We start from the raw sequence: 12,490 nt of genomic DNA on the forward strand, positions 1-12,490 counted from the left end.
CTCCGAAAGGGTCGTCCCGCTGGCCTGGTGTGTCTCTCCACGACACACTCGGCGGACCGGCGAGAGACCACATGCGAGAACCCGTTTCTCGAGAAAGTGCCCCGGCTGCGATGTGTAAGAAATATAGAGAGAAGACAGAAGAGATGGAAGATGTCACCGATCTTTCCTACTTCCCTGCCGGGACCTGAAACGGATCATCGTGTTTCTTCCCAAAACGCGAGACACACACGCTTGGCGACGTTTAGCGGAATCTTCCACACTGGCCTCCCCTCCCCCCCCCACCCCCCACACACACACACAACACACTTGGGATCCACGCCAGAAAGAGACTTGCCGCGCCGCCCTCTCCCCTCGAGACCTACAGATCGAAAGCTGCCTCCCTACCTGAACCCAGCCCTGCTTTTGACTTTCGCAGTGCAAACGGAAAGCAGTCGGCTACGCAACGTCGCACAGTCCAAGCGCTGTCCTTGGTGCATCACTCACGCACGGCTGGCCCTCCGCACAGGTTTACCCGCGCACGCAGCGATGGAACCAGAAAAATCCATGCATCGGTACGAAAAAAATCGAGACAAAAAGACCAAACACCCGGCTCCCGAGCCGCTGCCACGCACTCCACAACCACTGCAGATCTCCACGCGAATGCTATGTGACACACATGTGAACATACTAATATACGCTTCGCTACATATACGCGCGCCGGTGACACACAACCACACGCGAATATATACGCATACAAAATGTCGACAGAGAGACGTCGATGACACACATACGAATACACTCAAATGGATTTCGACTCGAGTGATGCTAGTAACTTGGGCCGGAATCGAAGTCTCGACGTGAACCTTGTTTTGCCCCTGGCAGCCAGGGGTTTCCATATACAGAACGGAAAAATGTGATCTTCTCGGGCGCGCGCACCAACCCCTCTCCCGGCGACCATATATACATACGGTTTATGCGCACTCAACGACTCCTTTCCGGACCCACCAAACGCTTCCAAACTTCAATCTCCTACGCTGCTGCTCAAGACACAGCCGCCTCGTGTGCGCCGAGAGATCGTCTTTATATACAAAATGTGTTGCGGCCTCTGAGACGAGCTTTCGCACTCTCTGCGTCGAGATTCCATGGATCGCCACCGCACACACAGAGGCGACGGCGCCGCAGTGCTGCCTGTCAGTTCTCGGGCCCAGAGGCTCATTTCCGGGAGGCTGAAAAGGACGCGCGGCGAGAGGTCGCCTAACCGCACATCTTCTCGACTGCTGGATGAGGGCAGAAGAGTAAATTTGCCAGTGGGTTTTCCATCAACAGCCAGTCGCCTGGTGTCAGGAACTTCTCAAAGTGTCGGAACCTGTCTTCGTAGGTTTCGTGCCTCGGGTTCCGATCGTATCCAGGGCGCGTGCCCACAGTCGCTTGTCGGTCCCCCGGAAACCGGTCGCTTTCAACGCCACGCGACGGCTGGGAAACCCACAACCCAGCCGCGTCTGAGCCGTCCCGCATCGTCTCCGGTCCAGGCCCCCCTCCCTGCGCTCCGAGGCCGTCGCGCGCTCCACGTTGCCGCTCTCGTCTCTGAATCTGCGCATTCAGGAACGAGAATGGGAATGTCCTCAGCACCAGCAGGCGCTCGTAAAACTCGGGGTCCACTGCATCCCTGCATGCAGCCTCCAACGCGTCTGGTACGCCGACGTGTTCGCCTGGGGCCACATCGGACTCCTGGCGAGACCCGCGGCCGCGCACGGCTCCAGAGTCACCGCAGATCTCGGACCCGCCCGCCGGTCGATGCCCATCGGCAACGGGCGGCTGCGCCTGGTAGTCCCCCCAGACGGTCCCTGTCTCTTCGATTTCGCCACAGCGCGCGCCGTTAGGTTTTGCACCCGAGTCGGCAGACGACCAGAGGCGCTCCGGAAGCGGCTCTCCTCGCGACACCCTCCAGAGGGCTTCTTCCAAAACCCGCGACGGGGTCGGCTCAACTGGAAGTCCGAGATGCCCCGAAGCGACGCGCACAGCCGGTCCTCCCGCGCCTCGTGCGGCAAAACAGCTCACAGAGTCTCCAGACTGCCCTCGGTGCGCTGTGTCCCAGACCCCCTCGCGTTCGGGGTTCACAGATCCCAGCGCGGACACGGCGTCTCCGACGCGTTCGGGGTTCACAGATCCCAGCGCGGACACGGCGTCTCCGACGCGTTCGGGGTTCACAGATCCCAGCGCGGACACGGCGTCTCCGACGCGTTCCGCCCGAGCCGTCGTTCCACTGAGAGACGCGCGCCAGCCGCGCTCTATCGACGACGAAGCGCCGAGGTCTTCTCGCCCGCCAGGTACGTCCCACTCCGAGGCCGCTCGCGCACGTCCGCCTCCACACCCTGGCAAGAACGCGCGTTCTACGGAAGGGCGAGAGGATCCATTCCACGACACCCCACATGCACAGGAGGTGAACCCACAGCGCGAACAGGCAAACGCCTCCGGATACGCGCGGGGCCGCGCAGTCGCCGCTGGGTTCGCGCTCGGGCCTAAGGCGAAAGGGTTGCTGGGCGGGGCCTCGGCGCATGCAGGCGTCTCGTGGCCTCTCTTGAGTCGCAGGTTCGACTCGGGCATTCCAGGTGCCTGCGTCTCCGCTGCGACGGCGCGTACCAAGTCCACAGGGAAGGCGCTGGAGACTTCCTTCACGAGGCAGAAGGCGGCGCAGAATTCGTCGAGCGTGACGAGGCACCGGTGGTCGAGCAGCAGGAGAAACGCGTGCTCGAGACGATTCAACTCCCCGACGGAGATGCCCCCAAACTTGGCCCACAATCCGTTCGTGTAGAACCGGTCGGAGTGCGCTTTGGTGACCGTCATGAAGGCCGTGAGGAGGAGGCGGTGCGCGTTCCGAGCGCAGAACGGGAGATGCGGATGGCGGGTGAGAACCCGTGAGATCAAGACGAAAGCAATCAACGCCTCGTGGGCGGAGATTTGGGAAAACCGCTGGAGGCGCAACACGTACTCTCGGATCGACACCGACGGCAGGTGCTGTCCCGCAAAGAGTCGCCACAAATCCCTGTACAGGCCGCGCGCCGACTGAGCATCGGAAGCTGAAGTCTCGCCTCTTGAAACGCCGTATGTGGCGCAGGACGTGGGAAGTGAGGGGGAACGGGAGGACTCCGCGCGCCAAGGCTCGTCCGTCTCCACACACAGTCTCCCTGGCGCATCCGCATCGCCCTCGGCGCCCGACACTCCTCTGTAGGCATGTGTCGCGTCTCCCTCGTGGGTGACGACGCAGGCGGCATGCATACCTGCGAACTCGCGACACTCGGTGTCCTGCGACGGAGACAACTCCTCGAGCTCGAGCTCTTCTCGGCCTTCCGTCTCCCACTCGCCAACCGGCCGCGCCGCCTCCTCGCGAGCTCCGCAACCAAAATGAGGCGCCCCAGCGGTGGGCGGCGCACGAGGCCTCTCCGAACGCGCAGGGCGGAAGGACTGCACTGCGTAAGATGCCCTCTGGAACGGCGGGGCCGAAGAGGAGTAGATGCGAGGTGCGAACTGCCGTGCCGTGTCCCGGTGTCTCCGACTCTCTGCCTCGGCGGAGACAGCGAGTTGAGCCCCCGCGACAGGGCTCGACAACGGGCGACGTGCGTCGCCCCACTCGGGAACAGGCGCGTCCAGGCCAAACTCTGTGGGGTCGAGAGTCTCCGACCCCTCGCCAGAGAGACACGCGTCGACCGCAAGCGAGGCGGAGACGCAAGTCTCTCGAGCATTCGCGGCGCCTGGTCCTCCAGAGGGATGGCCAGTGCCCGAGAAGACAGCCTGTTCCGCCTCGACGCCTTCTGTCAGAGTCGCTTCATCCCACCTCGTCACCGTCTCGCCCTCAGACGCCCGCCAGGGGCTTCTCGGGCATGTCCAAGTTGCAGCCGCTTTCTCACCTCGCACCCCGCAGAGATCTTCTCGCTTCTCGCGCGGCTCGTCTCCCACGGGACACGCCGTTCCGTTCTCCAGCGGACACTCGCGCGCCTCCGGCGCTCCCCACAGTTTGGAGGATCGGTCTCCGACACCGCTGGACACGCACGCCGTTGTCGCTGCGCCCCCAGCCCCGTGTGCCTCTGTGCGCTCTGCGCCGCGCTCCCGTCTGCAGGGGTCGCCGCTTCGCGCTGGAGCGGCTGACGTCTCGCACGCGCACATGCGTTTAAGCTTCGCCTTCTCGGCCCGAGACACCACGACGGCGAAGAGACACGCCTCGTCCAGAACTGCGGCGACTCGCGGCGGCTGCTGGAGCACCAAGGCCGCGAGGGCTGCGACTTCCGCCACATGCAACGGAAAGAAAACGGGGAGAACCGAGTCGTGGAGGAGGAGCCCAAGGGCCGGTGGATGGCGCGTGTACAGGTCGGGGATCAGCCGCAGCAGGGCCTTCGCCTCGCTCGCGTCATTGTTGTCGCGCGTAACCTCTTTCGGCCTCTCGTCCGTGCGCGGCGCCACGTACCGCGCTTGCGCGCTAGCGAGAGCAGGGCGGAACGCGTCTCTGGGCGCATGAGGGCCGAAGCCACAGACAGCCGCGTGCTGTGGCGGGGCGTCGCAGAACGCCCTGCCAGGTCCCGGGTGTACCCACAGCGAAGCGGCGTTGTCGCTTCCCCGAGCGAGCGCCGCAATCTCTTCCGAAGTGATGGGCCCCGACGGGAACGACCTGTGAGCACGAACAGACACTTGAACGCGAGACGCGTCGACTTCAGAGCCGACGTGTCTCGCACCCGACGCTCTCTGAAACATCTCCAGGCCCGAAGGCGCGACGCGCGGGGGGAACGCCTCGGCACCCGGAGCGTCTGACCGCACCAGCTTCGCATACTCGGCCAAGGCCAAGGTGTGCAACCTTTCACACTGTCGCTGGTCGAGCGCATGCAGTTCGTATGCTGTCCCGTCCCCTCCCTCCCCTCTGCGTGCCTCGGCCGCGGCCGCTGCGCGGAACGGCACGCCGCCCGTCCCCGGCAGCTCGTCAGACACAGTCGCGCCTTGGGAAAACGCATGCAGCGCGCGTTCCGGGAGACGTGCGAGGGAGTGAGAGACCGGGCAACGGTCTTGTGCGTCCGGGTTGCTCCGCGGCTCCTGTGCCGCGAACTCCGCTGCGAACGCCGCCTCGTTTCCCCTCGCACCCTTCGCGCTGGTCTTCAGCGCTCGCGCCGCGTGCGCCGCCTGTGCACACAGCGCCTGGGAGACTGGTTGGACCTTCGAGATCGACGCCGCGATTCGCCCCACGTGGTACTGGAGCTGGCCCACCAACTCAAGCACCCGCACGCGCTCCGTGACTCTCGCTGGGGTCTCCCGTTCCCGCGCCCTCGGCTCGGCCAGCGTCGGAGCGTCGCGCACCCACCTCTCGACTGCCGCGCGCTCGTCGCTCCTCAGATCCGGCTCCTGGCGCTCCCACGCAGGCTGCGCGAGGCCGGCGTGGCCGCTCGCCGGCGGTACTGCGCCCTGCGCGAACTGCCGAGTTGAGCTTAGTGCGGGGAACGCGCTCGCATTGGCATGGGCAAATGCCGGAGGCCGTGGAGCCTCGTTCAGGAGCATCTCGCGCCTAGCATGCGTCTCACCTCCAGGCGCAAGTAGCCCCGGCTCCAGCAGCGGACGGAAGGCGACTTCGGACCTCGCGGCGACCTGATCGCCGGTTTGACGTCCGACGCCGCCAGCGGACCCGTAGACTCCTGGCCCCGTCGACGGCAGATCCTCCCGGTGCGCGTCGCCGTTCAGGGGGAGCGCGGTCGGCTCCGAGGCCACGGGCCCAAGAGGGACAGCGCGAAATGCCGCGACGGAAGGCTCAGGATTCTGGGTTGCCCACGGCAGCAACAGGGCCAGGCGAAGGTTGCGCTCCATCGCCCTGTTGTACGCGTGCTGGTCTTCGATGCCAAGATGCGACGGCGCCGGGCCGAGGCGGCTGTCGTCGAGAGACAGCGGCCTGCCGTACTCCAGGCTTCTTCTCTCGCTTGGCAGAGAGTCAACCGTCTTCCCCGGTATGGGCCTTCTCGTCACGTTCTCGAGCCGTGTCACCCCGGAGCCGTCGCCGACGCCGCTCGCTCTGGCGAGGTCGCAACCCGCGCGGAAACGCGCAGCCTCCACAGGCTGCTCATATCCGACCTCGCGTCGCAAATGTCCAGGCAAACTCGTCTCGGCTGCGGTCGGCGCGGGATAGTTCGGGAATGCATGCGGCGCGCCTCCCCCCTCTTGCGCGTCCAGCCGCTCTGCGTCGGCGGCTCCATACACGAAAGCAGCGGCCGTGTTCCGCACCGACACGAGTTCATCCGCGGGGTTCCCCGCGGATCTGGGCGGAGCCCAGGACAGTCCCGCATGCGCACCCGCAGGATGCGCGCCCGCAGCCTGCGAGATCGGCAGATGCGAGTAAGGGTACGCTGGGGCGCTTGCCAGGGGAGCACCGTCGGTCGCACCGTAGGCTGTGTGTGCGCCTGCGGCGCTCTGTGCATTCCCGGACGAGACAAAGGCGTGTGTGCGTCGCACGTCGACTGTCCCCTGTGCGCGGGCGCTCGCGGGGCCGAAGGCCGACTGGGAGGGGAAGGCTCCTGGCCGAGGGTGGTTCGGGACGGAGAGCGCCCGGGCCCCGGCCGCGCCGTCGCCGTTTGCCTGCAGCACATCCTGGGAAATCAGATCTTGTTGCTCGGTGATCAGGTCGGAGACGTGCGCGAGTGCCCGCGAGATCCACAGGCGCGTCTGGTGCCGAGCGCTCGTGTCGGCCGCGGCGCCGTCCCCCCCAGCCACTGCGAGACTTGTCTGGACGTCCGCAGGTCGCCAGGCTCCGAGGCCGCTCTGGGCTGCGGGGTCCGCAGGGCGAGAGGAACTCTGCGCGCCGCAAGGTCCCGACGCTCGGCCAGGCAAGCCCGCGCCCAGCGACTCCACGTGCGGCGGGAGACCGCTCTGGCTGAAGCTCCGGCCGCTCGCGCTCCCCTCGGGCGCCTCGGAAAACGGACAGGGCTGAGCTGTGAAGTCCCAAGGGTTGCTGTCTGGGGAGGAGGAGAACGACGCGAACGCCGAGGTCGGCGAGGACGAGGGCGTTCCCGCGTCTCGGCCCGTCTCAGGCTGCAGAAGAATGTCCAGACTCTGGCTCAAACTCGCGAGTGCCGAGGCCGGCACCTGGAGACTCGCGCGCGCCATCATCGGGTGGGCGACGAGAAGTGCGCGAAGCGCCGCTGTGTACGCTGGATCCTGGAGGAGCGGCAAGGACGAGACCAGAAACGCGGCGAGGTCTCGTCCCAGCTGCTTCATCTCCTCCTCTTCCTTCTTCGAGGGAACGCGAGTCGTGAGCGCCGGCCGCTGCGCAAATGGGCGCCTCCCCTCGCCCGACGGCCTCGATCCCTCGACCGGAAACCGAAGTGCATGCGCCGACCCGTGGCGACGCAACGGCGGCAAGCGGGACTGGAGGCCGGCCGCTGGTGCCTTCGCGACCGGGCCCAACCCGCCCCACCCCATCAGGCGCGCAACGACGTCGGAGCTCCCGTGATTCAACAGGATCCGCGCGTCGCCCTGTCCCCACAAGTCCGAGAACTCCCGCGCATGCCTCGAGGCCCGCTCGCCTGCGAACGCCGGCTCCGCAGCAGGCAGGTGCGAAACAGGCGCGCGCTGGACGGGGGCGTCTCGAGGTTCCCACAACGCCTCCGTGTGCGTGTCGCGAGGCTCCGCCTCCGCGCCTAAGAGACGTTCGCCACTCTCGTCCTCACGGCGCGCAGGACCGGCCGCGGGAGGGTCAAGATACGCCTTCTCACCTTGATGGCGAGATTCGTCTGGGCCTTCCTCCGAGACAGCCTCAGGGACGACGTCGACCTCGGCGCAGTCCACCTGGGGGAGTCCGGAGTCTCTCTGCTCAGGCGTCTCGGCGACCTGGACAGGTGCCCAGTTCGACGCCCCATCCCCCCGGGGGCTCGACCCCGCATCGGCTGGTTCCTCCTCTCTGCTCTGACTCGCGTCCGAGGTGCGCGTTCGCGAGGCGTCCTCCGCGCCCATGCTGGAGGGTGCGGCCTCGTTGTGCGGGGAGCCGGACATGTGGGCGTTGCCGTCGCCTCCAGCACGGGCTGATCCCCTGTCGTCTGCCTGATTGTGCTCTCCTTTGTCTCCCTCCCGCGCCCCATCCGCGTCCGTTCCGCCCGGTTCGTTCTCGTCCCCGTCCACGAGGACCGTTGCCTCCACGTCCGTCGGTGCTTCTTGCCTCACCTCGGTCTCCTCGTCGTGTTCTTCTTTCTCTGTCTCCTTGGAGTCCCCGTCGCCTTCCGTTTCCGCGTGCCCGCCAGACGGGTCCTTCTCTTCCCTCTCTGGGCTCGCCGCTTCGTCTTCTTCCTCGCTCGCTCCCTCAAACAGGTTGTGGTCATCGAGTGTGTAGACATCCCAAGAGCCGCGGCGACTCTGGCCCGCGCTCCGCAGGCGGCGTCGGGGCACACTGTCGCTCATGCTGCTCATGCGCCGAGGCGAGGAGCAGAGAACGCTCCCCGAGCTCACCAGGCTCGGCGTGCCCGTCCCGAAATCTGCGACTGTGCTGGACTCGCTGCAGTCGCTGAAGCGGCGACGGTCCCCCAGCCGAGGCCGCCCCGAGGCGAGGCTCGGCGTTTGCGCGCCTTCCCGTGGCTCCTTCGCGCGCTGCCGCCGGTCGCCGCGAGCCGGTTTGGGCGGCGTGCTGGGCGAGAGACGCCCGCCGGGGGGCGAGGCTGTCTCCCGGGGCGAGAACCCGCGAGCCTCGCCCAACCGGCCTGAACCCGCCCAGCGACCCCGCAGAAAGAAGCCGCCCACGCCGACAGTCCCCGCCGCGCTGTCTCCGTAGCGGGCGAGCGGCGAGATGGGCAAGTCGGTCGTCACCCGTCTGACGCCGGGGAAATCCTCGTCGCGCTCGAGAGCCGCGCACGCATCTTTCCTTTCGCCGCCAGAGACTGCGGGGCGCGGGGCCTGCCGGCGCAGCGAGGCGACGCGGGCGAACCGCGCCCGAGCTGTCTCCGCGGGAGGGACAGCCGGTTTTTCAGCCCGCTCGCTCGCCTCAGCGTCGCCCAGGCCGCCTCTCGCGGAGGCCGAGCCGAAGAGCGAAGAGGACGGCGCAGACGAGGACGACGCCTCGGCGCGGGAGGCGAGGCGCGGCGCGTGCGGGGCCGAGAGCGACCGAGACGTCTCGGGAGAGGTATCGGGAGAAGTCTCGGGAGAGGTATCGGGAGAGGAGGTATCGGGAGAAGTCTCGGGAGAGGAGGTATCGGGAGAAGAGGTATCGGGAGAAGTCTCGGGAGAGGAGGTATCGGGAGAAGAGGTATCGGGAGAAGAGGTATCGGGAGAAGAGGTATCGGGAGAAGACTCGCGGGTGTCCTGAGAAGCGGGGCGCAAAGGGGTGCACCCCGCCCCTTCGTCGCCAGCTGAAATTCCACTCATTCCATTTGAGACAAAAAAACACGAAAACGCTCTGGCTGTTGCCTCCCGGTCCGCCTCGCTGTCTCGGGCGACGGGCGCAGTGCGAAACAACGTGCGCGAGACGCGAAAGAACGCGCGCTTGCGATCCGGAGAACCGATCTGCGCGAGAAAAGAGCGACTTTTGAGGCGCACGCGGGGGGGGGGGGTTTAGCGCCACGCGTGGAAAGGCGTGTGCACGAAAGCGCGAAGCGTAAGAGGAGAGAGACAGACCTTGGAAAGGAGCGGTCGCTTGCGGGGCGCGAGTCTCAAAATCGGGGGGGAGGGGGGGGGGGGGGAAGCTGGGGACTGCAACGGGGTCTGAAGAAGGAGCGGAACCGGCGTGGAGCGCGCGGAACAGGAAAACACCAGAGAGGCGCACTCCGCAGCCCGCGAGAACTTCCGAGAAAAAACAGCAAAGAAAGACGGCTGCGCAAGCGCCCACGAGAGAAGTGGACGAAGCAAAGAGACGGCGGAACTCGCCCTCACCAACGTCTTCAGGAAAAGAAGCTGGAGGTACCAGTGGGTTCCCGAGGCACCGGCGGAAGCGGCGCAGTGCGTGGAGGCGAAGAGTCAGAGTGGGGTTCGCCCGGAAACACGAGAGGAAAGAAAGTTGGGAACAGCACAAGTGAGGGGAGCGAGAACGGGTAGCGGGGGAGATAGGAGGATGAAGACCAGGTGGGACCTCAAAAGGGAGAGGAGAATGGATGTACGTGCTTTTCGGCTGCGAGCGGAAGAGAACCAACCCGCCAGGGGGTTCCCCGGAAAGGCGAAAACGCCTACGTTCCGCGACTTCACGGCCCCGTTAGAGCTTGCTGTCTTGCATGCATCGTTTCTCCGTCGCCGCACGACGCCCCCGACGACAAAGCGGGCCGTCGGCCCCGGTGGGGGAGATCTCGGTTTTCACAGGAGCGCGTTCGGATCCAGGTAAGAAACGGCGGTCTCGAGTTCGTGGGCCGCCGCCACCGACTCTGGCTGCAGTCGCACTCGCTCCTTCGCGGGGAAACGCGCGCCCGCGTTTTCGCAAGGAAAACCGGACTGTTGGGAGACGCACGGGGGGGACGGATCAATCACGAGACAAAGCGGCGAATGAACCGACTTCCTGTGCGCTCCGCAAATATGTGTCTAGGCACACAGTCTTCGCTGGATTCTGTGGCGGGGAGAGGACGCGACAGTCTCGCGCAGACAGAGAGGGGAACGTCCCTGACTCCAGCAGCCGGCCTCCTCTCGCAAGAGAAAATGCAGGAAATCAGACCTGATTCGACCTCCTGGGTCACTTGGGACGACGCTTACAGAGACCGTTCGGGCATCTCTCGGCTCTGTGCTTTTTTCCCTTTCTGGCTCTCCGGCCTCTCGGGGTTTTCCGGAGTGGAGAAAATCTCAGCTCTCGGAGCGTCGGATCCGCCCTGTCCTGTTGAATCATGAACAGGCGAGCGCGAGAAACCGGTCCGCGGAGACTGTAAGAGAAAAAGGCGGCGCGACTAGAAATCGCAGAGAGATTCGCCGAGGTGGGACACACGCTTTCCCCCCTGCGATGCTCACCCAGTTGTGGCCGAGACGGCCCCAGCCCCTCTCGAAAGAGCGTTTTCAGGACCACTCGAAAGAGATCAACGCGTCCCGCGTTGACTTGAGGAAAAGAACAAATGCTTCCAGCACTCTGACAAAGGAAGCGACGAGTGCAGAGAAGCCGCGTCGCATGCTCCGCCCCGCTCCGACCCGAGCAACAGCACAAACTAGCGGAAGATTACCCCGTCTCGAGATCGCAGGCGCAGAGACACAGAGAACGGGCGGTGGGGAAGGAGGACGGCGTGGGGGAAAAGAACGGGGTGCGGGAACAGCCGCGGTACTGCACTGCGCACTCTCTGAGCAGTGGGCGTTCTCCACCGCACAACCGCGTCAAAAAACCAGAACGCACACAATGACAAGGCACTTTTAAAATTCGAGAACACACTTTCTCCGCGACGTACGTGTGTGTCGGGGGCAGCGCAGTTCTCCTCGGCCAGGAAGACAGCCTCTTCCTGGCCGTCCGCCTGCTGCGCACTCCCGACGCCGAGAGTTTCGCTGCGCGTTTCCTCGGCGTCACCTCAGCCACTCGGCGTCGTCTCTTCCGATCTCGTCTTTCCCGCACGGTCCGGTGCGTTCGGCGCGGCCTACAGGCATATGCCGGAACGTCGACCAGTGGCAGTCGTTCTTCCCCGCCTTTTTTGAGAGCGCGTCACCGCGGGGAATTTGAAAGATGATGGTTCCTCCAGGAACGTACCGTTCGCGGGGAATCCTCAGGAAAGCCGTGCGTCGCGCAGCAGCAGCAGCAGCAGAGTGCAGAGCGACAGAGCAATCGCCCCCTCTTTGTGACGCGGAACAAACGGTTGTGATATAGGCGCGCAGCCAGAGAAAACGCGCTCGGAGGCTGTCCCGCCGCTTCTCACAGGTGTACAGACACCGTCGCAAAACCCCGTCACACTTTCTGCCTGGCCGGGTTTTTGTCACTCAGATAACCGCACATGTTTTACGCTGTGTTTAGCAGGCCGAAAAACCCGCTGGGGGAACGGGGGTCGGGAATGGAAAGAGCGAAACCCATTCAAGCAATTCTATCGCGGCCACCCCGCCTTACGTGACCCTGTGCAAGTTCCCCGACATTCCAGTGGGGCGGCCTGCAGAGAAATCGTGGTTTGAACGGAAAGGTGGCTTTTTATTGAGGTGGTTTAGATGGAAACGCAGAGATAAAACGCAGCTGGGGCAGACATTCGACTGATATCGGATTGCCCCGCCTAGCGCCAGGTAGTGCTGGACACTCAATCCGTGAGGGTGAACACTGTAGTGCTGCTGAATCTATTTACACGGTTTTAGTACTCAAGAGTTGCACTGGCAGTCTTTTAGTAGTACGGGCGGACGCGTCACGCGAGAAAGAGCGGTCTAGTCCCATACTGAAGGAACGGCATTCGAAACCCTCACGAAGGCGGATCGATACACGTCAGAAAGAACTCATGGATGCACACACGTGTATATGTGTAGGTTTTGATTCAAATATATGTATATATCTATGTAGATAGGTAGATATATGTGTAGGTACATGCCACTTCAGTAGGCTGGTACTGGAACACATACGATAGATAGGTCAAAATGT

At 64.6% G+C, this 12,490-nt stretch overlaps 1 protein-coding gene across 1 annotated transcript; it reads right to left on the minus strand.

Annotated features, from left to right (window-relative positions):
• Positions 1–1,233: 1,233 nt before the first annotated feature.
• On the minus strand, positions 1,234–9,351 carry NCLIV_000230 (conserved hypothetical protein; the record flags this gene model as incomplete). The annotated part of the gene is made up of 1 exon (XM_003879511.1): positions 1,234–9,351. One exon carries the CDS (start codon positions 9,349–9,351, stop codon positions 1,234–1,236), a length of 8,118 nt encoding a protein of 2,705 aa, XP_003879560.1.
• Positions 9,352–12,490: the final 3,139 nt, after the last annotated feature.

The sequence above is a fragment of the Neospora caninum genome, chromosome Ia, assembly GCF_000208865.1.
Source record: "Neospora caninum Liverpool complete genome, chromosome Ia".
Lineage (NCBI taxonomy): Eukaryota > Apicomplexa > Conoidasida > Eucoccidiorida > Sarcocystidae > Neospora > Neospora caninum.